The following is a 26,887-nucleotide window of genomic DNA, read 5'->3' on the forward strand; positions in this document are numbered from 1 at the left end:
CAGCTCAGAGTTGAGTCAGGAGACACCCGTGCTTGTTCTCAGTCTCAGGGTGACCTCACCCCCAGGGAACTGCAGGTCCTCATGTGCATGTTTAATCTCCGCACACACGTGGAAGGAAGACGCCCGCCTGCTCGCGGGCTTGCTGGCGGCGCTTGTGTTGGCCGCAGGAGCCGGCACCTTCTTTGTTCCATTTCTCACTGCCGGGTGGGTGCCAGTCATGCTGGGACCCCTAGCAGAAGAGTCAGCGTGTCTCTCTCTGCAGCCAAACAGGACATATTACCTGATGGACCCCAGCGGGAACGCGCATAAGTGGTGCCGAAAGATCCAGGAGGTGTGGCGGCACAGGTACCAGAGCCACCCGGATGCTGCCGTGCAGTGACGCTGCAGCCCGCCCTCACCGCGGGGCCATGCCCCGCACAGCCTGCTGCCTCCGGACGCTTCCAGACCACCTGCCGGCCATCTCAAGGGGGACGCAGACGGCGGAACCTTGCAGCTTTTTTATTTAAAAGAAAAGAAGAAAAAAAACATCCAACCACACAAAGAACAAAACCAATAACGAAAAGGAATTCAGGGTCGCTTTGCTTGCTCTCTGTGCTGTGTGGAGCTCTCCACGCTCTGCTCGCCGTGGGGACTAGTGCCGTGCACATCTGCCTGGCTCCCGCCCCGACTCGGGGACAGACTCGCGGCGCCAGCTCTCCACCGCAGGCCCGTCACGCCCATCCTGCTGTGGCCCCTGGGCCAAGGCGTGTCTTTGGGCTCTCCCTGCCCCTGGATCATCGGGGAACCAGCTCTTCCCCAGGGAGCCAGGCGGGCCCCTGCTGGGGGAGCTCCAGCTCTGCAGGCGGGGGGTTCTTGGCTTTTGTCCGTTTGCCCCTTTCTTCTCGTCCCCAGTGTCTGGCCCGATCCCCACGACCGTGCTTGGCTCCTCCAGTAGTCGTGGCTGTGAGATTCCTGCGGTCCTTGCTGTCTGTCTGCAAGCACTCCTGCGTCGTGTCGACTGGGCAGGCTCCGGGCGGTGAGAAGTAGAACAGGTTGTCCAGGCGAAACACGGAGCCGCTGCTGTTGGAGGGCGCCTGCCGAGCGCTCCAGTGTGTCACTCCACGGAGCAGCGTTGTCCCAGGGCTGGGGACCGAGCACTGACCCGGGGGAGCCCCAGGAGCCGGGGCTCTGTGGTCCCCTCCCCTGTGAGGCCAGGGCAGCGGGGCAGACAGACCTGGTGGCCTCCTCTCGGAGGAGCAAGAGCCGGCAGCCCTTCTGAGAGTTTGGTTGGAAGATGGAGTGTGTCTGGGTGAAGTCGGGGCTGCGAGGTGCCTGGCATTGGCACATGGGCCGGTCCTCCATCACACCAAGGCCGCCCCGTGCACTCTTTTCCTGCTAAAGTTGCCCCTTCTCCAAGTCTAGCTCAGAGCGTTTTTACGTGTCCACCGGGAACATCAAAAAGCCCTCACGTCGTCGGGTCACCTGGTCCCCGTCATGTGGGCTTCGCCTGGAAAACAGTGGTGCCACTCCCCTTGCACAGGGGCAGGAGCAGCACACGTGAACCCGGCCCACCCCTCTCCAGTGTCAGGCTATTTCCTCTTGCTCTGTAGGGGTGTGCCCTGCCCAGGGTGTCCCGGGGGGCAGCCTTCAGTCCCAGTGGAGGAGGAGCAGGCGCTGTGGCCCTGTCCCCAGGGGAGGGGTGACTGCCATTTCCTCTGGACTTTCACAAAGGCACCGATTTAAACTCCCACGGCAAAGGTCCCCTGACGACTTCTGTGCCCCCACCTCTTGTCCCACCCATCACCGTGTGTGACCCACGGTCCACACGGAGGGAAGGATGTCTTAATCTCTATTGGTGATGTCACAACAGCAGCTGTTAAACTCGGAAGGAGGTTGGGCTATGGGGAATCCCACTGTGCAGGGGCCGGCGGGGGCGCTGGAGGGGCTCAGAGATGCAGCCAGGTTTACCAGTGGGTGTGTGTGTGTGTGTAGGATACCAAGGCGCAGGGGGTGCCTGCCCAGGGTGGGGGGCGGCCCAGAAATAAGGCACTGCCCTGGGTATGGAGCCCCGTCTCCTTGCTTTGGAAAAAGCTTGCCTGTGTTCACCTGCTTTCCCAAAAGCAAATCTGTCTTGAGCCTTTCTTTCAGGATCAGGACTTGGGTTTCAGGTGTACACCCTGTTCAAATGTCCCTCGCCACAGCGCCCACGTCTGTGTGTGCAGTTGGAGGGCAGGGAGCCGCGTCCACGCCGCGTCTGTCCTGGATGTCTGGGTGCGGGGGTGATAGGCAGAGCTGAGTCCTGGCTGTAAAAGCGCACTCGGCTTGGCCGCTCGGGGAGCGACAACGCTCCCACTGCATTCTTCCCTCTGGAGAGCGCCACTACCTCCTGGGCTCAACCGACAAGCTCCATCTTAACCTCCAGAGCCGGAGACCCAGGGCTTCGGGGTTGAGCTCGCAGCTGGCAGAGCTGAAGTGACTGCCCTGGCCTGAGCCGGTGACAGCTGAGCCCTTCTTTGTCGGCCACCTTTCTCTGCTCACTCACAAGCCTCTTCCCTTGTTTTTCTTTTAAAGGCCCTTAGATATTCTCTTCTTGCCCTGTGCTTCCTCGTGTAGTCTTTAGTTTTATCCACCTCATCCTTTGAGCCATCATCCTGGCAGGCAGGTGCCTTACGTTCTAAGATGTAGACGTGGGTGGATGTCAGTCTCTGAACACGCGCAGACATACCTGGAAACATATATATAAACGTGGGCTGATCCAGGGTGAGAAAGAGAATGCCCTAGTGTTGAACAGCTCAGGAGCCCGAAGTTGTACCGAGAGGGGCAGGGGGGGAGGTGCCGGAGCTGAAGCCAGTGCCTTTCGGACAGCACCGCTCCCCCACCGCCCGGCCCCTCTTGCCACGGAGTGGGGGCCGGAGGGCCGAGGGCTCTGCCGCCTGGCAACACCTAGCCTCCCTCCAGGGGCGTGAGGAAGCCAGGTGTGACATGACCAAGGCAGTGGGCAGCCCCACGTGGAACCCAAAGCCCCACCCCAAGAGGGGCACCACAGGCCTGCCATTCTGAACCTTGCATCTCAGGAGGCTGGTTACAGACTTGCCTTGGGAAAGGTGACTCTTGGGGTCAGGCCAGGGCTGAGGGGAACTGCACCTACCCCAGCGCCCTTGGGGGCCAGTCTGTGGCATTGGTGGTGCAGGCCTGAAGGAATTGCAGGAGACCAACCACCTGCCAACAGACCCCTGAGGACAGGGTGCGCGCGTGGGGCTCCGGGTGACTTTGTACTTTGTGAAAACATTTGTGTTCTGAAAAAAGTCAGCGGGAGGCTCAGCACCCAGGAAAGCCCGCTGCGCGCGTCTGTGTACAGGCCCAGCCTGCCGCCCGCCGCCCCACCTGCACACGTGTGTTCGCTCTTGTAACTGACCTGGGAACATGACAACGCAAACCATTTTGCATCCAGCTTTTCCCACTTAGTGTTTTTTCTTAATGTTGTGTCATGTTTGAACGGTGATTTAAAAACCTTATTTTTAATGATTGTAGAGTTTAATGGATAATTTTTATCATAATTTATCTGACCATTTCACTGCTATAAAACATTTAGGTGGCTTCTGGTTTTTCACCATTTAAATAATGCTGTGATTAATATCCTCATAAATCTTTGATTTTGGACTCTGAATCTCCCTCGCCCCCACCCTGCCCAGATACCTAGAAGTGGTGTTTTGGGGGCAAAAAGTCTGTTCATTTTAAAGGTGGTACAGTGTCTCTTCTCTGTCTTGATCTGATGAGTAGATACCAGAGTTCCAGTACAGAACTTCCTTAGTTGTGCTCTGCAGATTCTGAACAAACCAATTTCTGGTAAGCTGTGTGTTCCCAAGAATGTTTGAGTAAGATTGCTCTTTCCCCCCCCCCCTCTTAATCCTAAAGTGATGTCATTACTGCAGGCCATTTGTGACATATTTTTCCAAAAGCCAGTTTCCTTATTTTCATGGAGAAAACCTGGTTATGCTTGCATGTTACCTTCCCTCCCCTGCTGCTATGGCTTTCAAGTGCTTGGTGACACTTCCAGAATCTTGTACTTTGTGTCCACAATGGTACTGAATTTGCATCTGCACAGTCAGCAGAGATAAAAAGTGTTGAACTGACCTTGCCACATACTTAGTGGATAATTTGTAATGAAGTTTGTAGACTCAGAAAGTACACTGGGCCATTTGGAATCAGCAAAAGAGCAAAGGCTCTACTTGAAACCATGTAGACAATTGGATTTTAGGGAAGTGTGCTTGCCCTCATGCTCTTCAGATCCCAGGACTTAGGTCCTAGCAGTTCATTAGAGCACGCTGGCCAGGTTTTTCCATTGTAGAATGTGATTGTCCTGGCTGACAAGGATTTAAGAATTTCTCCCCTCTCCTTGCCCACCAGTGTTGCAGGTTGCCTAGTTGTCTTTTAAGTCCAGACAACCCAAATTTGGCTTCCTCCTTAATTTCTGCACTTTAGTTTGGGGTCTGTCACTTCTGAGGTGGAACACGCATGGGAGACTTCTGGGTGCCATGCCCAGTGCCACTTGGCGTGGTCAGAGTCTGTGGCCAGATTATGCAGAATTAGCTCTCCCTTCCCTCTGATCACCTCCCCCTGGTTGGTCCATAGACCAGAGCAGAGGCTGAGCAGCTGTGAGCATGGTGAAGGTACTCTCCTCGGAGATAGCACCATATGCGTTTCCCCGTGTTTTCTTTCATATCCAAACCTAGCATGAACTAACTGATGGTGACTCGAGTGGGTGTGGCCCTTGCTTCTTAGGCAGACTACATGGCAAGTGCCTTAACTCAGGGCAGGAGTCACTCCCAGAGCCTCTGAGGGGTGCAGGCTGCTGGCCCAAGACTGCAGGGTTGTGAAGTAGGCTGCCTGTGGAGATCTGGCCTGGGGAGGAAGCTGTTCAGCAGAGGGCAGTTTTATCTGAGCTCAGACAGCATGGTGGGCAAGCCTCCAAGGATACCTGAATTTCCCCCAGACCCATTTCTTCACTATGAAGAAATACCAAACTATGTACAGAGAACTTTTTACAAAAGGCAAACTTTTTTAGCTGTGTAATCCACCCTAGTCTAACCCATCTGGCTGAATGACTATGAATAGGGGTTCATTTTGCTGATGAAAAGCCTCTACCGTGATGTTTGATTGGACATGGACAAAATCAAATTTTTGCAATATTTAGAGCTGCTGTAGCTGTTCCTTAACAACACAAAATAGGATGAATCAGTAGTATGTTAGCTGTCTTTCAGGTTGGTGGCAGTCGGTTATAACATGTGTAATATTCTCTACCTGGTCTGTAGCTGTAACTGTGATGTACAGGCAAAGCAAACATTAAAAAAAGAACTTATGAAAACAAATAATGCAATGATATTAGGATATACACTTTTGTATTTTTATTCTTATATAAGGTTATTTGCGGCTATTGTTGGCCTCTAGTTCAGTCTGTGTTATTTAAAATCTAATATATGAATTATTTGGATTGAATTCATGTTCGGGGCCACGTTGTTGTATGTATGGATGTACAGCCTTGAATGTGAATAATTATTGTAAACTATATTTTACAACTTTTTTTTCTGGCTTTATTATATAAATTTTCTATTTGGTCGATGATTTAATCATATCATAATTTAATGAATCTGTTTATTCTTTTTTTTCCCCAAATATTTGTGCTTTAGATGTAGTTACCAGATGAATTTTCCACGTATGCTCGGTAGTCTTGTAATAAAAAAGCATGTAGAGTGTAGACTCTCGCTGACGTAGCTCTTCCTTTGGCCGGGGTGCGGGTCGGGCGTGGTCGGGCGACCAGGACCTGGGCCCGAGAACAGGGCGTCCAGGCATGGCACGCGCCCGGCGGAGGCTTGCGAACCCCTTTCGAGCCCGACACCCGGCTCCACCGCGGCTCGCCCACGTCGGCGTCACCGGGCCACGCCGCGCCGGGCTCCGGCCGGAAGAGGGTACGGCCGGCCGCTTTTCCGGGCCGGAACTTCCGCCTCTCGCGTGACGCCGGGGTGGGCGCTTTACGAAGGCGGACCCGTGGGCGGGACAGAGCTCGGAGGACTGTATTAAAGACCGGACGCTTCCGGTGGCGAGGAGCTGTGGCGGGGCTTGCTGGGATCATGGCGGAGAATCACTGCGAGCTGCTGCCTCCGGCCCCGGGCGGCCTCGGGGCGGGGCTGGGGGGCGGCCTGTGCCGGCGCTGCAGCGCGGGGCTCGGCGCCTTGGCCCAGCGTCCCGGCAGCGTGTCCAAGTGGGTCCGGCTCAACGTCGGCGGCACCTACTTCCTCACCACTCGGCAGACGCTGTGCCGGGATCCGAAATCCTTCCTGTACCGTTTGTGCCAGGCCGACCCCGACTTGGACTCGGACAAGGTGAGGGCCGCGCGGGCCAGTCAGGAGAGTTCGGGTCGCCCTGGTCAGCGGCCCGCCGCACGCCCCCTGCCCCACGCTGAGGAGATCCGCCTCGGCTCCGATCCCCGCGTTCTCTGTCACCAGCTTGACCCAGGTCCGCGACTCCTTTTCTCGGGCCGGGAAAAGAGAGGATGGCGCTGTGGCGCCCACCACCCTCAAGGATCCCCTGCCCGTCCGCCTCTGGGTGCCTCTCTGTCTCGCCCTCTCTGCTCTTCTGTGGAGGAGGTTTTCCAGACCCCCAGACTACTGTGGATCTACTTTCTTTCGTCCCTAGATTCTTTGGCCCCTGGTGCGAACACCTCTTCTCCGTCCCGTGTACTTACTGGCCCTGGAATCTGAGAGCCCCGGTGTTCTCGTCTTCTCACGTTCCAGACGCTTGACTTAACGTTGGTGTGGGGGTTTACGCGGGTGGCCTCTCTTTCCCAGTGACTTGCATTTAGAGAGTTGGTGCTCCATGGTTTTCAGCCGCAACACGCACCCACTCAGCACTCCGAGAAAGTGCCGTCCATAGAGTGCTTTTTCAAAAGGAGGGTTGCTCATATTAAGGGATGGCTTAGGAGTGTTAAGGAAGGGCTAGATAGGAAATTTTTTTCAGTCTTCTAAGTAACCTAGTTTTCTTAGTGCCCTCTCCGAAGGATAGGAATCTCTAGATTGGTTTGCCGATTGTCTTTCATCAGATTAAATGCTCCTATGGTTGTGCAGAAACTATTGTGATGACTACATTTACAAGATTTGTGTGCCTGAAGGAGACTATCTCGAGCTGAACAGCATTGACACTCAGAAAAGGCACTTGGAAGAACAGTTTTTACCTATATTTTTCCTAGTCCACAAGTCTTATTCTAACTTTCCTGTCTTTCACTTGAGCCTACATAATTGCACTTGGCTTGGAGCCTTGCCAGCCCAGCATTTGCCAGGCCTAGGCTTCTCAGAAAGATTCATATCGTCTTCAGGATGCAAAGCCTGACCGACACCATCCTCTGTGTGGCATGACCTTATGATCAGGAAAGGAGAGCTTGAGTTACCACAAAACCACCAGTCATGGGTAGAAATCAGAGTTTGGGCTGCCAGCTCTCCGGTTCCCACCGCCCCACACACACCCTCCCCCGCGGCTGCCCAGCTGTTTCCATTGCGCATTTGACCAAGCTCTCTGCTCTCAGAGAATTGACCTCCCAGAAAATGACAGTCATCTCCAGGATAGAAATAGGCTTTTGTTAGCTGTGATTTTCCTTTTATAGTGTGGGTGTATGTTTTACTGTTTAAGCAGTGAGCCTTAGTGGTCATTCACTTGCATTTCTACTTGAGCCTTTCTGTTTTGTATGCTGAGGCCCATTTTTACATTGCTCTTGTCCATTGGGTTGTTTTGAGGCAGTGCTGTCTATTCAGCGCTGAGACAGTTGATTCAGGGCTGATTAACTATAGTTTGCCTGTTAAGTCAGTTTATCCCTTCATTTTAATATCTCAAGACTACTTAAAAAATTATACCTTATAGTAGTTTTTTGCAGGGGGTAATTTATCAGAGTATAAATTATATCTGTGTTACAGCTGCTCTTTTTCATCTATTTGTAAAGTTGGAATTCAGAACATGAAGGTAATGCAGCAGATACGGTTTCTGTCTCATGAAAGAGTTGATAGTAACTATGAGTTAGCTTTAGCCACAGATGTGAACTTGCCAGAAAGAGTAATGCTAATTCCCTTTAGTCATAGTAGTAGAGTGTTCTGCTTCAAATGACAAAATATATAAGGTCCTCATTCTCCTCAGTTTTCCCCGCTTTGGTTCTGATGAAAGAATGTCCCAGAGATTCACTCCTGGATAACGAAATCCTGAGTAAGGAGTCTGAGGTTGAGGGTGGAGGGAAAGGGGCTCATTTGGAAGAGTGGGATGCTAGCAGTTATCTGCTGGAAGAGAAAACAGGATGTGGATGCACGTGTAAAAATCTGCAAGCCCTGACCTCATAGTTAAGACTGATGGACGCACACCTCAAGGATATTCACAAGGCTGGACGCACCGACTGGAAGATTTCCTGCTGGGCACATTTCTCGTGTTTATTGAGCACTTGGGCTTGCAGAGTAGTGCTTGGGTCGTGTTTGGGTGGGGAGACTTAATAGGGAGGAGTTCCCAGACAAAGGCTGGAATCTTTCAGGAGCCTGATGGGTTCGGAGTTTGTTGGGAGAGTGCCTAGAGCTTGCTATTAAACACAGAATGTCTGGCAAGGACCTCTGTCGGGAAGCCTGGGGGGAAAGGTGGTGTCAGGAGATCTCTGTGGAGGAGTGCTTCGTTCAACAGCGGACAGCCAGGTTGTTAGGGGTGCGGGGAGCCAGGCTGTCTCTGGGCCCCGCTGCTCACTGCTCTCTCGCCTGCTGTTCTGACCTGGGCCCCCGGCGGCCGTGACGTTCTCTCTGCAGTTAGCCCCAGTGCGAGTTCTCACTTCCTCCTGGTGCTTCCCCAGCAGGGCCGGGGCTGCGCCCTTCATTTTGGCCTCTGTTCATCTGCTGTCCTGGGCCATTTTTCTCTGCCCTCTTCCATCAGGAACGGGCCAGGTGTAGCACCTCTTCCAGGAAGTGCTGTGCAAATACCCGGCATGTGATTCACTTGGGCTGTCTCTATTCCACGGTTCCTGGCCCAGTGGCATTGTTGAAAACAGGTTTGAGTTTGTTCAGAGTTAAGTCCGTCCCTGCTTCGGTGGGGAGATGCTTTAGGAATTAAAGGGAAACAGGAAATACTACTTGGTGGTTGGAAGCCACTCAGATTAAATAGGATTTGCAGGGGAGGGGCTTCATTCTCTGCCACTGAGCCAGGTCTGGAGAAAACTGCGTTTCTCATCAGCCTTTGCCCTTCAGCAGGGCCCTTGTCCTAGTTTTGGGGCTGCAGGTGTGGGGGCATCAGGTGGGTCTCTGAGAGGTGGGCCGTCAAGGTGTTCTGATGACATGCTGTATCCTACACAGGTCTTGGCCTGTGCTGACCCCCCAGGTGTTGGCTAGAGTTTCAGGATTAGAACGATAGTGAAAGGAGTTTCACAGACAGGGCTAAGTGATGGGGGTGTGGGTGGAAGGACTATCTTTTAAGCCGCTTGGCAGGAGAAGTGGGGATTACTTAGAGTGAAACGGCAGATTATGTTCTGTGTGACTAAGTCAGAGGCGAAAGGCTGTGAGCGTCGTAGCTCCACCGAGAGGGCTGGGGTGCTGGTGTGAGGCAGGAGCGGCGGTCCCCAGGGGCTGTGCATTTCATCTCACACTTTGCTTGAGTTCTGAGCGCGTCCTCAGCCCTAGCCCCGGGCCTGGCTCAGGCCCCTGGCGGGGGATGCCCCAGTGCAGGGGGTGGCTCACTCGCTGAGGATGCCGCGGTCATCTCTTCACAAGGCCCCTTGGCCCTGACCAGCCCACGCGTCAGAGCAGGGACATCCTGAGAAAGGGCTTGTTTCTAGGGGAGAGCTGCTTCAGGCCAGCGGACTCGGCTGCCAGCCGTCCGAGGGTGGCCAGGAGGAAGTGGTCATCTGCTGCAGAGCAGTTCCTCTTTCTGCCGACGGCTCGGGCGGCCTTCACTCACTCTTGGCCAGCGGGACAGTGACTGGCCTCGGTTTCCAGCAGCGGTCAGAAAGCTGTGGTCCACCTGCCTGTTTTGCAAACAGAGTTGTATGAGAACATAGAGATGTCGGCTCGGGGCTTGGCCATGGCCGCATTCCCCTGGGGTGGCCGTGCTCGACTGCTTTCCGGAGGTGCCCGAGGACCGCAGTCACTGGGCCAACCATCTTTAAACGCGCTGACTCTGCCTGGTACCCAGGGCACAGTCTGCGCAGCCAGGACACCCGCAGGCCACCTCGAGCACAGGACGCTTCCCAGGCCTCCGCTGGGCAGCTCTCCTCAGCCTGCAGAGCGCCCAGCACATTGTGGTCTAGAGTTGGTGGGCTGCGGGGCGTTTTTCACGGTGGCCCACTTAGACTCAGGCCTGACTTTGACTCCACCCACAACCCAACCTGCCCTGATGTGGGTTGGGTTCCTGGACCTCTCTGAGCCAGAGTCCCAGGGGAGTTTGAGGACCAGGGATGCGGGCGTCAGCTCCCCCGCCGGGTGCCCCACACTGCGTCAGCGTCAGCGCAGGAAATAGAGATGGCACTCCCTGGGCTTTATTTACCTCCGCACTTTGTTTTTAGAAAGAATGTCCCAAGAATTTCTCACCTTTCGAACTTGTTTTTTGTTTCCATTTGTCACTTAGACACACTAACTCAACGCGTGCAAACTTCATGCCACTGGCAGAGAGCCCCAGCTGCTGGGCCAGCCCCTTGGTGGGGGGTGGGCACTGGGCCCTACAGACCCCCCTGCAGGCCTCCCAAGCTGCCAGTTCTCAGGACAGGCCCTGGGGGTCCGTTCCCAACACTGGGCATTGGGGCTGTACCATGGGGGAGGGACACGGGTTCCCTGCTTACAGGAAACATGATGCCCTTCAGCTTGCAGGGCGCAGCTCCTCTGGGCCGTGTGCCTCTGGGACAGACTTCTGGCCTCAGGGAGGCTGTGTACCCTGCGTCTCTTATCAGGGTCCATTCTGGGGGGCTCTGGTGTCCTCGGGCTGGGCATCCAGGTTCCTGGCCGACTTTGCAAGTCAGGCTTGGCTAGGGCTGGCTCTGCCGCTGAATAGACCAAGGTGGGCTTCTCAAAGCAGTAAGGGAGAGGCAGGCAGGCCTCGGTGAGGACGGGGAGTTGGGCGAGGGTGCAGAGGAGCTGTGTGCCTGCCCTTCGGCCCGGCAAGAAGGGAGAGTGAACTCTGTACCGGCTCCGCCAGCAGGACCGGGCTCAGAGGAGAACAGAGGCTGCCAGGAGCCAGCAAGGCGGTGCCGTGGGGGCCTCAGGAGCAGCGGGTGCGGCATGAGCCTGTAGTGGACATCCTGGCTGCAGTGTCCTGCCTGCCTGCTGTGACTGGCATCCAGGGGACTGGAAACTCCAGGCCTGAGGGGGCCTCGCCTCCAGGCTGGCAGAGGCGCTGGGGAGCTTTGTGCCAGGGACCCTGGGCCCTGTCTGCGGCTGCTTCTCTCCCGTGGTTCCTGCCTGTTTCCATCTCAGGTTGACCTCCTGGTTGCTCACGCTCTCTCTCCCCTCTCCCTCTCCCTCCCCTCTCTCTCCTCTCACTTTCTCTCTCTCTCTCTCCCCTCTCCTCTCTCTCTCTCCCCACCAAGATAAGCAGCGTGGCATCTGTAGGGGAATTCTGTGCAGGTGCTCTGTAACTGGACTGTCTGTAGGCAGGGAAGTACCTGAGCGGTCCGGACAGGTGGCTGCCCCCTTGCCTTTGACAGAAGTGTTCACGGCTGGTGGGTCTCCCCACGGTGTCCTGCTCACGACTGCCCCACACCTGGGTGCCTGGCCCCTGTCTCTGCACACAGTTGATACAGTGTCCGCTCCAAGCGGGCCCGGGTCCTGTGAGCCGTCTCTGCTTGTTCAGGGAGCTTGGTGTGATTCCCCACACCCCCACCCCCGGTGGATTGGTTCTAAGAGAAGAACCAGGAGCCTCCTGTGGGGGTCCTATCACGCACCTGTGGTTTGCTTCTGAGTCAGCGTCACTGGAGTCGTGGGTGTCACCCTAGATTCTGTTCCTAAGCCACATGGTAGGACTGCGAGGCACCTGGGGTTGGGGGCCCAGGGCCCTGCTTCCCCTCCGTTCCCTGCGTGTGCCGCGGGGGTGCCCCTCCACGGTGCGCAGGGCGGCTTGCGGTCAGGGCTGCCGGCTCTCCCACGCTCGTGAGTGCAGCCGCTGCCCCTGCGGGCCTCTGCTCTCTGGCCTCCGTTTCCTCATTTGGAACTGGTAATGCCTCAGGCCTCTTCTAGGTCAGGGACTTGCCATACTGTAGAAAACTTAAGAGAAAAGCAGGCAGAGGTGAAGGTTTTAAGTGACACAGAATCCCTTAAGTGGGTAATTTCAGAGAGAAATGTCTTTCTAATTATGTTGCTTGCACATGTTTGTGCACAGATAACTCCACGCTTTTGCGTTTAGCTCTCAGATGGGGAATTTTGACAGCACACCTTGCGTTTAGCTGGGGACACTCAGCCCCCTTAACTTGTAGCCTCCGGTGGCCGACAGCCACGATCACACTGTGTTTCCTGGTGTGTCTGCTGCAGTTGTGAAGGTGGCTGAGAGGAGCCGGGTACAGTGAGACGGAAACAGGATTCCTCTGTTTACAGTCTCGCCTGAGGGCCCGGCTTCTCCACCGCGTCCCTTATGGCCCTTTTCCTTTTTATGGCCCTGTGCATGGGCGGCTGCCTGCTCTGACCCACAGTGCTTGCTGGCAGGGCGTTCAAACCTGCCTGGACCATGCGGACCGGGCATGGGCGGGCAGGTGCGCTGCCCCCAAACCAGCACCAGGGGCTGTGGTGGGGGTGCATGGGGTGTCCCATCGGGATTCCCCTCCCTGCCTCCCTCCTCTGACTGCAGGTCAGGGGTCCCGTGGGTGCCTGTGGCATGGGCTTCTCCAGAGGAGGGACGCGGGCAGGGCACTCCTGGCTGTGGCCAGGGTGTTGCCTCTGTGGCCCAAGGCCCAGGTTCACTGTTCACTGGAGCCCTCGGCTCAGCCCCAGGCAGGGCGGGAGAGAGAGCAGACAGTGAGAGACGCCTGGTGGGCGTGGCCTCTGTTAAATATTCATGAGAAAGCTCAGCCGTTCTCTCTGTGCCTTTGGGTGGATGTATATTTCAAAGCCAGCACTGCGGAAGCAGGTCACACGCTAACTTGGCGAGAAGAGGGGATAGTCAATTTTTAAAAAGGTTTGTTGAGCAAGCAATCTTAATTCTGGCTCTTTTACAAAAAAATAAAACCCTCAAGCCTCACCACTATAAGAATGTGACACAGGCTTGTTATATAAACTGAGGGCAGGAGAGAGATCCTCGAGTCTTCCTGCCTGTTGTCCGCCTGGCCAGGCCAGGCACACGTCACAAGCTCATCCTCCCGTGAGTTGGTGCCGGGCGGCATTCACCTGCTGCCGACTAGACAGCACGGAAACCACCCTCCCTGTCCTGTGGCTCAGGTGAGCCCGAGGCTGCTGAATCTGGGACGAGGGGTCTTCTCTCTTTCTGTGCTCTGTTTTTATTTCTGCCTTAGGCTGGATGCCCCGGGGCCGCTTACACACAAACAGCGTGAGGGCCCAGGGCCCTGGCGACCCCGGGTGCAACCTAGTCACAGCCCAGGGCACGGCTGCCCTCGCCAGCACAGATGCGCTCCAGCAGCGTGGGCTCCAGCATGGGCTCAGTGCTGGGGGTGCGGCTTCTGCAGAGCTCCTGCCTGTGCGCCTCAAGTGAGCGTGTGTGCTCTTCTGGGCAGGGGCCCGTGCGCCTTGGTAGAATGAGCACTTCCCCCACACTGCTGCTCAGCCTGTCCTGACTCTGGAGTCTCGACCTTGTTTCTTAAGGAAGCCCTTCCGATCAGAACAGGTGCTCGCAGAGAGACTGGGCCCAAGAGCTGTGTGGGGCCCACGAGGAGGCCGCCGAGAAGACTCCTCAGGTCCGTCCTGGAGAGGCGGGCTTGTCGCTGCCAGGAGCTGGCCACTTCCCTGCAGCATCTCAGGGTGCCTGGGGCCTGCACTTCCAGGGCCAGGTTGGGGGATTTCCCTCCCCGGAGTGGGTGCAGGGCCGGCGTGGCAGCCGCTGGACTGAGTGTCCCGCCCTCAGCTGGTGACGCTGCAGGGGAGACACATGGAGTGTCAGGGGCCCCTCTGAAGCCCACTCCGGCTGGCCCCAGCCCCTGGAGGCCAGCTCAGGCAGTGGGTCCTGGGACCCTGGGGAGCTGGCACATGTGCCCTGAGGGTGGGTAGGTGCCCAGCTCCGGGCAGCCGTGCTCTGGCATGGAGGCAGTCGAGATAGAAAACAGTAGAAGTACACGGAAGGCATGCGTCCTCACATCCCCTGGTCCATCCCGGAGGCCGCCTTTGCTCCTCATGGACTCGACGGAAAACCCTTGAGGCCTCCAGATTTACTGCACGAAATTCCGGGCTCTATGCGCACGAGGGAGAAGGGGGCCCTCGCACAGCACGTTGCCTCACAGTTGAGAGTGGCTCTGGCACCCTTGGGCTCACCATGTCCAGGAGGCTCAGGGGCTTCTACTGCACCCCCTCCTACCGTGAGCACCCTGACACTGCGCTGGAGACTCGGCCCGTCAGCCGCCCCTGCGTCCTCCATGGCCCTTGCCTCCAGGACCTCAGCCTCATCCCGGCAGGCACCTGCTGGACAGGGAGGCCAGCCCCACGCTTCCTAACTTAAGAGTCACCTGCTTGTCTCAGCGGAGTCCTGGGGCCCTTGGCCCAGGTGCAGAGGGAAGGGGGCTCCTGTGAGGGGAGGAGCCGGCAGCCCTGCTGGATGGCAGCCTGGGCCAGGTCGCACTCAGCAGACCAGAGAGCAGTGGACACGGTGTCCTGGAAGAGGCTGGGCCGTGGCCTTCTGTGGACCCCAGACTCTTGTCCTTGGCACAGACCCTGCCCCGCCTCTGCACCGAGGGCTGCCACAGGCCTCCACTGGTGCGCCCACGAATGGGCACCACAGCCTCCCCTGTGCCAGGGCATGTGTGTCCACCTCCGTCAGCCACGCCTGGATGGCGCTGAGCTGACGCCAAAGGCCTGCCTCGGGCAGCGAGGCATCAGAAAGATACTGGCCCTGCGGGGGGGCAGGGCCCACCAGGTCCGGAGGGGCGCCTTCTGAAGACAGGCCCTGGAGACGCCGCCTATCGGGGAGGGGTCCTCAGTGGTCAGTCACGGGGAAGCTCTGTTCCCTGAGCCTGGGACCTCACCCCAGTCCTGCCCAGGGAGGAGCCCCGAAATGAGCAGGGCGGCCATCAGCCTCTGTGCCGGGGAGAGAGTGGGGTCACTAGAGGGCGGGCCTGACTGAGCGAAAGGTGATCCCGCCTCAGGAGTCCTGGGAGCTGAGCAGAGAGGTCTTGTGCATGGCACCCCTGCCTCTGAGTGGCGGTCACCTTGCTGCCACAGAGCTGAGACTCGGTTTCACCTGCAGTGGTGACGGGTCAGGGCCAGAAGCCGCGGGTGGCTGAGGTAGGCGAAGCTGCTTGGGGTCCCCTGAAGTGCCACAAGCGCTGACGCGCCAGTTGTGGGTGAGACCCCTCTAGCCGTGGCCTGGTGGCCAGCTGCAGAAACCACCCTGTTGTCTGGGCTCAGCTTGTCTCTTGCTCTCTGCAGGATGAAACAGGTGCCTACTTAATCGACAGAGACCCCACCTACTTTGGGCCCGTGCTGAACTACCTGAGACATGGGAAGCTGGTCATTAACAAAGACCTGGCAGAGGAAGGTGAGTCGGAGGGGGAGGGGCAGGCGGTGGGGGCCCTCCAACCCTGGGAGCGGAGCCCCACTCCTTCCCCAGCTCCCTCCCGAGCAGATGCTCGTCTCAGGCCCAGCCTGCCCGCTGGGGGCTGCGGCTCTCTCACTCCCTGTCCTTCGGGGAGGGCGGCTCTGGCTCGGGGCCCGCTGCTCTCTGGGGGTCCTGGCTGACACTGCCTGGGGGCCACGCCCCTCCTGGGGTCCCCGGGATCGCCCACCCTGGGTCTGCTCCCCTCCGGGGCAGCCCGGCCGCTGGCTCTGTGTTCTGCCCGTGTCTGCAGACACCGGCCATGCTCCGGCTCCTGGCATGGAGCCAGGTGTCCTGAGAGCCCAGGGCTCGGCCCCGTTTTGCTTGTTAAGCTGTGCCCACTCCCTCCTTCATTCTGGCCCATCTTACTCCTGTGACCACCTGTCTGCATCTTTTTCTGCAGCATCTATTTAGTGTATACATGTGTGTTTTTGTCTGTTTTATGTGTGCATGGGCCTTGGGTTCACTGCGGGGCAGAGACAGCATTTATTTGATCTGGTGGAAATTAGTTATTTTTCTTTATCCTAGGGGTATTGGAGGAAGCGGAATTTTACAATATCACCTCACTAATAAAACTCGTCAAGGACAAAATTAGAGAGCGAGACAGCAAAACATCACAGGTGAGATGGGTGACTGGCACCAGAACCCTTCCGAGACCTGCTTGGTGACGTGGCTCACTCCCTTCTCCCAGCTGACCAGTTCCTCTGGAGCTGTCCTTGTGCCCTGCCTTGCCCTCCGGGCGCCTCTCGCAGTGCCTGCCAGCTGGCGCCCTGGCCAGTGAGGAGAGGCAGAGGACAAGCAAGAGGCTTCCATGGGCCTCTGTGTGTGTAGCCGTCTCGGGGCGGGTGTTGCAGGCAGAGCTCCGCAAGTGCAAAGGTCCTGTGGTGGCCAACTCCTTGGCCCACTTGGAAGGCTTGCGGGGAGCCTGGGGGAGCCGGCAGTGGGCTGGTGCTGACGGGGATGGGGGTGGGGGTGTAGGCAGAGCAGGCTTGGCTCTGATCGGGAAGGAAGGGCTCAGTGGACAGCTCTTGATGCTGACCCTGTCCCAAGGGCATGGAGTCCACATGGGACCTGTTTGCACTTGGCCACGGTCAGCCGTGCTGGAGCTGGCACGGGCACTCCACTGCCTGTTGGGCCAGTGCGTTTTGAGGCAGCTGTCTGACACCTTCCCCGAGGCAGGCTCCTGAGGGTCTCGGCAGTGGTCCTGTCGTGGTGCCAGGCTCTGCGGTGGCTGCAGAGTGCAGCCCCTGCCTGGGCCCCCACCCGGGGCTGCTGTGCACGCTTTCCCTGAGAGCCGGAGTTCCTAAGAGTCTCCACCCTCTCACCGCCCTGCCACTGCCTCCCAAGCCGGGCTTCCCCCCAGGGCCCTGCAGCCCCAGGGCTGGCACTCTCGGCCTCTCTGAAGAGCTTGCTGAGATCGGCCGTTCCAGGTGGCTGGTCAGGGACTGGGGGAGGGCAGGTGATGCGGCCACAGGCCCCACAGTCATCTCTGGCCAGTGTGCGGCCTGGCTCCCTGCTGCCAGCCCCCTCAAAGACAAAGCCCGTGACTGGGCCGGCTCGGCCCTCTGTGCCTGTGCCGTCACACCCCCCACCCTGTGGGGACGTGGGCGAGGCCCGCACGGGCGGGGCAGCGCTCAGCGCCCTCCATGTGTCCCCAGTGAAGGCTCTTTGGGCCGTGTGGGGACCAGAGCACTGGGGCTGCGACCCCGTCCCTGGGGTGGCGTCAGGGCAGAGCTCTGGCAGTGCGGCCCAGGCTGGGAGTGGAGCTGGGTGGAGTTTGGGGTGGGGGTGCACAGACAGGAAGGCCCACGGGCTCCTGTCCGAGCCACGTGCTCAGCTGAGCGCTGTCTTCCGAGGGCGGGGCCCAGGCCAGTCCTGCTGCTGGGGTCAGACGTTTGGTAAGGCTCCTCAGGGCGCAGGCAAGGCTGCCTTCATGTGTTTGCATCCAGCCACAGGTGTTCTCGGGTTTCAGGAACATGACTCATTTTATTTTGGAATTTAGAAATAGAAATATTTTTGGAGGCGGATGGGGAAGCAGAAGACAGTAGCTGTTCCAGCATGTTTGTTTTCTTTGGTGTTCCTGTGGGCGTCACGACCTGGGCTGAGAGGTGGGCGGGACTGTGGGCCTCCCCGGGGCCCGGGGCTGTCCCCGGCTTGGCCTCGGCGTGGGAACACTCCCCCGTGTCTGCTCTTGCAGGTGCCGCTGAAGCACGTGTACCGTGTCCTGCAGTGTCAAGAGGAGGAGCTCACGCAGATGGTCTCCACCATGTCCGATGGCTGGAAGTTCGAGCAGGTAAAGGCCTCTGAGCCTGCAGGGCAGTGAAGCTGCTGATTACCAAGGCCCTGCCCAGTGCTCAGGGCAGCCGGCCCCAGGGACCAGTAATGAGGCGTCAGGCGGCCTGCAGTTCCTGGAAGCTCGGTCCCCAGAGTGTCCCCCGTGCCTCTCACCAGCAGCAACCTGTGCCAGCCCAGGCTGGATCGTCGTGGGCGCGGGGCTGGTGGCGGCAGGAGTCGGTCTTAGGGTCCCACTGTCCAGTCTTCACTCCACAGTTATCTTTCCTCGTCCACTCACTTCTTTGTGGTACGACTGTTCCCTGGGCTTCTCTGTGGCATCTCTACATATGTGCGTAGAGATGTGCTTGTGTGTGTATACGTGTGTCCTTGAGTATATACATGTGTGTGCTTCTGTGTGTACTTGTGTACCCGTGTGTGTACATGTGTGCACGTGTACACCTGTGTCCTTGTGTATATACACGTGTGTGCATGTGTTTTTGTGTGCCTGTGTGTATATACGTGTGTGTGCTTATGTGTGTGCATGATTGTGTGTGCCCATGTGTATCTGTGTGCGTGTGTGTACTTACGTGTGTATCTCTGTGCGTGTGTGTATCTGTGTGTGTGCATGTGTGTACCTATGTGTGTTTCTGTGTGTGTGTATGTATGTGTGTATGTCTCTCTGTATGTGTGTATCTGTGTGTATGTATCCGTTCTTATGTATATAGGTGTGTGTGTATATGTGCATATCTGTGTGTGTATGTTTATGTGTGTGTGTGTGTGTCCGTCCTTGTGTGTATAGGTGCGTGTGTGTATCTCTCTGTGTGTGTGCGTGTGTGTGTCCATCTGTGTGTATGTGTGTATATCTGTGTGTGTGTCCGTCCTTGTGTGTATAGGCGTATGTGTGTGTATATCTGTGTGTGTGTGTGTTCATCCGTGTGTGTGTGTGTATATCTGTGTGTGTATGTGTGTATATTTGTGTGTATGTGTGTTTGTCCTTGTGTGTATAGGTGTGTGTGTGTGTATCTGTGTGTGTCCATCCTTGTGTATATGGGGGGGGCGGGTGTGTGTATCTGTGTGTGTGTCCTCCACCCCCCACCCCCTGGCCTGTGTCCACCTCGGCCCCCCAGGCCGTTGGTGCTGCTGTAGGCACCAGGGCCCTTCCTGGGGGGCTGCCCGGCGGGCTCCTGCCCTGTCCTGCCCGTGACTGAGCAGCACTGCTGACTCTGGCCGACCCAGCTGCTCGCTTCATCAGCAGGCCCTGGCCAGGACCACAGGGAGAAAGGACGAGAGCTGAGTCACTTCCTCCCACCCACCTGCTGCCCCGTCCAGAGCACTCTGACGGTCCCGCGGGCACATTGCCCCTCGTGCCAGGGGCCTGCAGTTCGTTACCTGGGGGCCTCTGCCCACGGCCAGGGTGTCCTATGAGTAGCCGGCGCCCCCACAGGCTCAGTGTCCCTGTGCCTGTGTCTCAGGCTGAGACTCTGAGGTTTGACCTCACAACCCCATGACCCCGCTGGCCCCTCTGGCTCCTCAGAGTGTCCCCTGGAGTAGACTACCCAAGGGAGAAGTTAAAGGGCTCCCGGCATCTCTCCTGGTTAAGGTGACCCCTTTCGGGGGTATTTTGAAATAATCACACTGTTCTTGGTGCCCCTGTGAATCGTCATGAAAGGTGCCGGCTCAGCCCTCCTCAACCGCTCCTCGGTCAGCAGCCCCAGCGTGAGGAAGCCCCAGTCCTGGCTTCCCCGAGGGGCTCGCCCTCGAGTGTGCTCACGCACGTGTGCTCTGGCCCATGCTCACGGACAGGGCAGAGCACTGTAGCCCCCTCCTGGGCCCGGCTCTGAGGGGCCCCCAGCGCCCTGCCTGCTCGCTGCCAGCTCCAGCGCCACACTCCCCTCCCTGGTCACTGCTTGTCCCCTGTGGGCCCAGCCAGGACCCCCCAGAGGAGCTGGATGCGCAGCACAGGAGGCCCGTCCCGCATGGCTGTGTGTGTGTGTGTGTGTGTGCGCGTGCGCGCGCATGCATCTGAGCCTGAGCCTAGACCTTTGGAGACGGGGTTTTCAGTAAGTTCATAAAAAGTCTCTCGACTGAACCCTGTCCCTAGCTTCTTCGGCTGGGTGTCTCCGAAGACTTCCCTCCCGGTGGGCTGGTCCTGAGCTGGGGGCAGCTCTCAACCCATGTCCCACTGGCCCTCTCTCCCCCAGCTGGTCAGCATCGGCTCCTCCTACAACTATGGCAGCGAGGACCAGGCTGAGTTCCTGTGTGTGGTCTCCAAGGAGCTGCACAACTCGCCACACGGCCCCGCCAGCGAGCCCAGCGAGAAGGCCAAGGTGGGTGCACCATGCCCGCCGCCCGCCGGGCTGGCTCCCTCCTTCCCGCGTCGCCGCTCACCGTCGTCCCTGTGCTGCAGCCTCGCGGGCTTCGCGGCCGCCCGCTCACCCTGTGCATCTGCTCTGTTGTCCCTCATTTTCCATAGGCATGTCGGAAGCGAAACTCGGGAACAGAGGGTGCAGACGTCCCTGGGCCGTGGGCCGTGGGGTTGCTGGACACCCAGGCCCCCGCCCTCACTGCCCCTGCCCACGGCCTGCTCCTGAAAGTGCCCTCCTTGGTGGGGGCTGCACTTCTCCTTGATGTTTTCCTGGGGACGGGACGTTGAGGCTGCAGGGCAGGGCCTCTGTCCCTGGTGTGGGGGTAGACGGGGCAGATCTGGTAGGTGTGTGATTCTTCAACTCCACGGAGTACGCTCTTGGCGTGGCACCAGCCCCTCCCTGTGGGCCATCTCCCCAGAGCAGCTCAAGTGCGGCCACGGTGAAAACGGACAGGGTGGTTGCTACCCTTGCCTGGAGGTGACGGGTTCTAACGGCATGTCTTCTGGGCTCGTCCCGGGTCAGGACTCCAGATGTGTCTGTCAGTGCAGAGTCCAGCATCAGTATGGGCAGGACTTCCGAACCTGTGGGCCAAGCGGTGCCTGGACGACCCTGCAGCCAGCTCCGGGGGCCCAGGGCTCCGTGGCGGCCAGCCCGTGAGGCCAGGCCCACAGACGGCCCTGGGGGAGGCTCAGGTGCCCGTCAGAGGTGCTCTAAGGGGGTATGGGAAAGGCCTGAGTCGGAAGGGCTCTACCTGATGATGTAAAACTGGGGCTCCCCGGCCTTCCCCACACGCTTGCCCAGGGGCACCCCGTCTGCTCTGGGCCTAGAACTGTTGCTGGGAGCCTTTCAGGGTCTTCCTTGGAGGTGTAGGCTCGGGACGGACCACAGGGTCAGCACGCCCACAGTCCGTGGTGACCGTGCCCCTCCTCCTCCAGGGCTGCAGGCACCTCCTCGCCAGGGGCTCTACCAGGGTCCGGAGGTGAGGAGTGCTGATGCCCTGCCTGGGGTGGGGCTTCGGGCTCAGAGTCGGCCCACCTCCCCAGAGCCCCAGCCTCTAGAGGAGCCTCGTCTCCCTGAGTGTTTGCAGGGCTCTTTGTAAGTTGTCTATTTTTAGCAGCTTTTATTTCTGAACTTGAAAAATTCGCGTAGCCGAGCTCCCCAGGCAACCATCAGGCTCATCTCCCTCAGGTGCTTTTCAGCTGCGGGAGGACGAGTCTGTGCCGCCGGAGCTCCGGGCGTGACCCCAGATCCCTTTGCCAGTGGAAGCGCGGCCTTGTTTCTCTCTCCAGAAATACCTGGTCCTGGAGTGTGGTCACCACAGTAGCTTCTAAATGGGGGCGGTAGCAGAGGGGGCCTCAGAGCTATGGGAAGCCATGGGCGCCAGGTGGGGTGTCGTCGGGGGCGCCTGTGTGTGGCCTGGTGGGAGCAGTGCCGTGAGCTCCAGGGGCCCCGTCATGATTGCCCCTCCCTGGGCCGCGGCTGGAGCTGGCCTCCCCCACACACACGTCTCGGGAGAAGTGACCTGAGAGAGTGGGGGCGGGGCAGCCGGACAAGGGGCCCAGGTGCCGGGGTCAGGCATGCGTTGCACAGGAAGCTCAGAGCGGGTGTGGGGCGGAGGCCAGAAAGTGGGCCCCTGGAGTTCACAGAGGTGCCCCTGGGGCCACGGGGCCCTGCCCCCAGGCACGCACCCCCAACCTATGTCCAGCCAGTCTATGGGTCTTGGTTAGGTAGACATGATTGATCCATGGATCAGTGATCGATCGCCCATGTGCCTGATCGCAGCCTCCAGCCCCCTGGCCAGCTGACCCCACCCTGTGTCCTGGAGGTCATGGCCTCCCAGGAGCTGAAGGTAACAGCCAGGTTCTGGGCCTGGCCCAGTGCTTCACAACGTGGAGGGAAGGAGAACTCTGCAGCCTCAGGGACCCAGGGACAGCGTGGCTCGCTCCACTGTGGCCAGCATGGCTGCTCCGAGGAGTCTGGCCCGTCTGGGTGGGCTCCCTTGCCCCCGCCCTGCCCGCACTGAAGGGTGGGCGCCCCCCGCCCCCCACCCCGCCTGCACTGACGCGCCCTCTCTTCTTCTCCTCCCTGCCGCCCGCCATGTGCTGAGCCAGAGTGACGACGAGGACACGGGTCCCGGTGACAGTGACTCAGATTAAGTGTAAATGTCACGGTGAGCCTGCCGCCCTCGAAACTGACCATGCGCCTGTGCCTCCTTGAGCCCCGCCTCCCACGCTGCATCTGCCCCGCACCTGTAGTTGACAGAGGCCCTTCCGTGTTCAGTACCCGCGCCGATCTGTCCGGGAGCGGGGCTCTGTGTCCCCCGAAGGATGCCCACGTTGGGGTGGGACCTTGGCCAGGGCCCCCGGGCGCTGTGTGTATCTGCCTGGGGGTGCAGCTGGGCCTCGGGCCTGTGCCTCCCGGGGACACGCAGCCCCAGCTTCACGGTCTCCCCACCCTGTCCCAGCCACCCCCTGGCTCAGGGCTGAGGAGTCAGTGTTGTGCCTCGGAGGGTGGGCCCTGATGCCCTGCTCCCTGCGCCTCATGAGGCTTGCTGGTGGACAGGGGTCTGTGCCAACCCTCCAGTTGGCCATTTTGGGAGACCCTGGGGTGCCCCTCAGCCCTGCTGCTCATCAGGCCCCTGCTTCCTCCTGGCCAGAACCCGATCAGCAGGGAGCGCCAGGCTTGCCCCCTCGCATTGCCAGCGGAAGTGGAGCTCAGAGGGGCTGGGCGCCAGCGTCGCCCAGGGTCCCCCAAGCCCTGAGGTCTGGTCTGGGGGCATGGGCCAGGAATGGCTTCTTCGTTGTTACTGGTGGTTTTTCTGGTGGTTGTACGAGTACATAATATCCTCAGTGTGCCTCTTGACCTGGAGATTGTGTGGTGTCTGCCGCCTGGCCCTTTGAGCAAAGTCTGCAGGGCCTGGTCTGGGCCCGTGCAGCACGGGCTCCAGCTGTCGTTTTAAACTTTGCAGCGGCCACGTGGACCAAGAAAAGGGACATGCGGAATAGATGCGATGACCGTTAGCTGTGACGGTCCTGACACTCGTTTCTCACTTCCCTCTTCTCAGCCTGAAGTCAGGCGTGCAGTTTGCGGGTAGGGCCCGCCTCAGCTTGGAGTGACCGCCCCTTTGGGCTCAGCTCAGCCTCAGCCCGGCTGGAGGTGAACCGCAATGGGGGTGCGGGAGCGCAGAGGAGCCAGCCTCCCGGAGGAGGCGGGGCTTCTATCAGCACCACCCCCGTTACGGCTGTCACGGGTGCCTGCAGGAGACCCTGACTCCGGGTGTGGATCGCTGGGGGTGCTGCCCTGGACCTGGACCGGCCCGGCCCTCGGGGGCCCTACCATGTACCGGGCTCCGCCTGCTCTGTTCCCGCGAGCTGGCTCAGGCCTTCTTGCCAGCGGCGGCTGAGGTGAGAGCCCGTCTGGGTAGACGGGCTGTGCCCGCCACAGCTCCCAGGCGAGGTCTCTGCCCTCATGTGCAGACAATACTGGGGCTCCAGCTGCAGCGGGCTGCTCCCTCCCGCACGGTCCCTCACTCCCAGCCCGCTCGACCTTCCCATGTCTCAGTCCTGCAATCTCAGATGCCCGCTGCCCTGCTGGACTCCATGGAGTGGGTGGCTCGCGGCCCCCCAGACTCCAGCTTTTCCTTCAGACTGCCATGGGGCCAGGGCCGCAGGCCCTCCTGAGATCGCCCCAGGTCTTATTCTCAGGCCACGTCCCCGTCCAGGCCTTTCCCAGTGAGCAGGCAAGTCCAACTTGGGGGCCTGCCCCGTCCAGCCTGAGGAGGGGCCCTCAGCCCGTTGCACCCCCAGCCCGGCAGAAGGTGCACCTCCCTGGCGGCTGGTGGTAGGCAGGGCAGGAGGGCGGCCTGGAGGCCTGGAGCTGTCGGACGCCATGGCAGGCGGGGGCTGTCGAGGTGGGCTGGACAGCTGGAACTTCTCCTGAGTCACTGGAGCACGCCCACGGGACGTGAGAGGCTGCTGCAGGCGGCTGTGCCGGTGGGGAGCCCCTGGCCTTGAGACCGCAGTCTGCCCGTGCCCGCAGGGCCTCCCCTGACCAGCCTCCGTGTGAGCTCACCCTCCCAGGCGCGGCCCGAGCTCGGGGGATCCAGGGCTCAGCACCTCTTCTCAGGGCCGTATCTCTCTCAGCTCCGAAACACAAGTGGAAAGTGCCCCCAGGAGGCCTCTTTCGCTGCCAGTGAGGTCGCAAGGAAGGTCATCTTACTGCTCTGGCCTGGGCTGGGTCGGCCTGGCTGGGCAGTGGCCTTCTTGTCCTGGTACCTGGGGTCAGGGATGTGTCCCAGAGCCCTGTCTGGTTACAAGGAGGGAGCCGGCCCCCCAGGCCAAGGGTCTGGTTACAGAAGACAAGACTCAGCCAGGCAGTGTGTGGACGAGGGGGTGACAGGGCAGGCCTGGGGGGCCAGGTGGAGGGGTGTGGTTTGCAGTGGGGCATGGAAGGAAAATGAGGGCCGGTTGGGTGGGGGCCCTGGTCGCACACCTGTGTCTTCCACCTGGACCAAGCTGAGCTGGAGAGAAAATCAAGGTTTGGGGGCAGTTAACCCCTAGGTGGGCGCTGGCACCCTTGGGAGGGGGGAGCCTCCCACCCTTGGGAGGCCATTGCGGGAGATGCGGCTGGGGTCCTCTGGGCCTTGGTGAGGAACTGTCCCCCGGGGCCGCGCTGGTGAGTCTCAGGCGGCCCCGGAGGCGCCGTGGAGACAGGCCTGCGACTGCCTCGAGTGTGGTCACTCGGTGGTTTCCCGCAGCCTCCACGTGTCCATTGCTTCCTGGGCCGCAGGCCGCAACGCTGCCTTTCTGTTCACGGCCTGAGTCCTCACTGTCTGCCTTTGGCATTTTCAGATTTTGCAAGAACGGGGTTCGAGGATGTGAGGAACACACTGTTGAAGCTGAAGAGACGTTTTACCTTTTCCCAAGACGCAATGATCCGCCACGTCGAGGAAGCTTGGCCATGAGAAGAAACCTGCTTTTGACAATTTCTCTAGAGATCTGGGTGTGAATGCTTTTTTTGCCTCTGAGGTGGGTGGTGAGAGACGGGACCAGCTGTCCGAAGCCAGGCGTCACTGCTCGCAGGCAGCTCCTGCTGGGCGGGCATCTCTGCGGGACCTCCGCTCGGCTTCCCAAGTGCCGCTCGGGCCCGAGGCAGGGCTCCTGAACTGGCCCTTACATCACCGAAGATCATTTCAAGGACTGTGTTCTTGGTGCTACATAAACAGTCTGTAGTGGAGCCTGGGCCTTGCTGGTAGGAGGGTGGGCACAGTGCCCCGGGCTCTGGGTGCCCTCTGACCACCCTGGTCCTTGGGGCAGGGGGTCTGCTGTGCCTCCCAGACGTGACGGCTTGGTGGTCTCTCCCGGCCTCCGCATGTTCACTACTTCCTGGGCCTGACCCGGCCAGGCCGACCCAGGCTTCTCCGTTTGTAGTTTCCAGACGAGACCGTGGCGTCCTTTCTTTCCCCGTATGGACAGACTGCCAGTGCTTTCGCTTCCTAGAGGCGCCTGAAAGTGCTGCTGCCTTTTGGGCGGACCTGTCCCCTCACTTAAAGGGAGGGACGAGTTTGCCTCGTCTGGCCCGCCCGGGGGCGCGGGGGCAGCCGGCGCCCCGCAGTGCCTTGCTCTCGCCTGGGCTGGAGGGCGGGGCGGGAGGCCTGTCCACAGGCTCCCGGAGCTGAGACTCCAGGCCACGCTGGAGGCCGGGTGTTGACAGCGCACACGGACAGCCTCTGCCGGCTCACGCGCTCGTGTAACTATGCAGTTCTCTGACATTTCTGGGGCGCTGGGGAGGAGCCTGCATGGCCAGCCCCTGCCTGACGCTGGAGCTGCCGGATCGGATTCCTTTGAGGACGGCTGTCTGCGCGCTTTGAGAGCTGACCTTCCCCAGCGGGTCGGGGACCTGTGCCCCCCATCCCGTCCGGACGCCAACCTTCCTGGCTCCAGACGCTACCGGAGGCTTCTCGCCTGCCCCTCTTCTCCTTTGCCAATATTACCTGATGAACCAAGTTCTCCAGCACTAGGACTTACCTCCTTTTGTAAGGTCTCTTGTGCGTGGTTCAGCGTTTTTGGCTTCACACTGACCTTTCCATGGGCACACTCGGCCCCGAGACCCTCCCTCCCCTTGGAGCCTCGGGGATACCGTGGGGCGCCGCTGACTGCTTCGCGTCGTTTGATTTGTGACCTTGAGATAATAGATAGGCTTGTGGTTTGTTTGTTTTTTTAATTTAAAGATATTAAGACTTAATTCACTAAAATTTATTCTAAGGGGATATTTATACTTTTGTACTTTTTTAGGTATCCGTATTTTATCACCTTACAGTTTAATGCCTAAGTTTCCCCTGAAAATAGCAAATAAAATTGTGTATTTATGACTGAGCAGAACAGCTGTTAGTGTCTTAAAGTGTACGGAAGAGCCGCTGCCGTGGAAGCACCACCTTGGGCTCATGGCAGCTCTGCTGGCTGCCTGGGTCCCTGTCCAGTCTGACCCCCACCCCACGGCCCGGCCAGCCCTCACCGCCTCACCTGGTT

General features: G+C 59.1%; 2 protein-coding genes across 5 annotated transcripts in view; both read left to right on the forward strand.

Annotated features, from left to right (window-relative positions):
- Window positions 1-5,734, forward strand: part of PDPK1 (3-phosphoinositide dependent protein kinase 1) — a 73,185-nt gene extending 67,451 nt beyond the window's left edge. For both annotated transcript variants that reach the window (XM_059881509.1, XM_024985289.2), the window contains exon 14: window positions 263-5,734. In XM_059881509.1, coding sequence (XP_059737492.1) covers window positions 263-379 — 117 coding nt within the window. In that variant the 3' untranslated portion in view covers window positions 380-5,734. The remainder of the gene's footprint in view (window positions 1-262) is intronic.
- A 345-nt stretch (window positions 5,735-6,079) lies between these two features.
- On the forward strand, window positions 6,080-26,737 carry KCTD5 (potassium channel tetramerization domain containing 5). 3 transcript variants are annotated; one of them, XM_005224377.5, is made up of 7 exons: window positions 6,080-6,359; window positions 15,555-15,663; window positions 16,249-16,340; window positions 17,918-18,013; window positions 20,196-20,321; window positions 22,472-22,530; window positions 25,211-25,241. In XM_005224377.5, the coding sequence occupies exons 1-6, from the start codon at window positions 6,108-6,110 to the stop codon at window positions 22,514-22,516; spliced, it is 720 nt and encodes a 239-aa protein (XP_005224434.1). In that variant the 5' UTR covers window positions 6,080-6,107; the 3' UTR covers window positions 22,517-22,530; window positions 25,211-25,241. The 3 variants fall into 3 exon arrangements, with proteins under 3 accessions (XP_005224434.1, XP_010817343.1, NP_001096811.1); XM_010819041.4 differs by lacking the exons at window positions 22,472-22,530; window positions 25,211-25,241 and adding an exon at window positions 20,468-22,465; NM_001103341.1 differs by lacking the exon at window positions 22,472-22,530 and having other exon boundaries at window positions 6,081-6,359; window positions 25,211-26,737.
- The last annotated feature ends 150 nt before the right edge of the window (window positions 26,738-26,887 follow it).

The sequence above is a fragment of the Bos taurus genome, chromosome 25, assembly GCF_002263795.3.
Source record: "Bos taurus isolate L1 Dominette 01449 registration number 42190680 breed Hereford chromosome 25, ARS-UCD2.0, whole genome shotgun sequence".
Classification (NCBI taxonomy): domain Eukaryota; kingdom Metazoa; phylum Chordata; class Mammalia; order Artiodactyla; family Bovidae; genus Bos; species Bos taurus.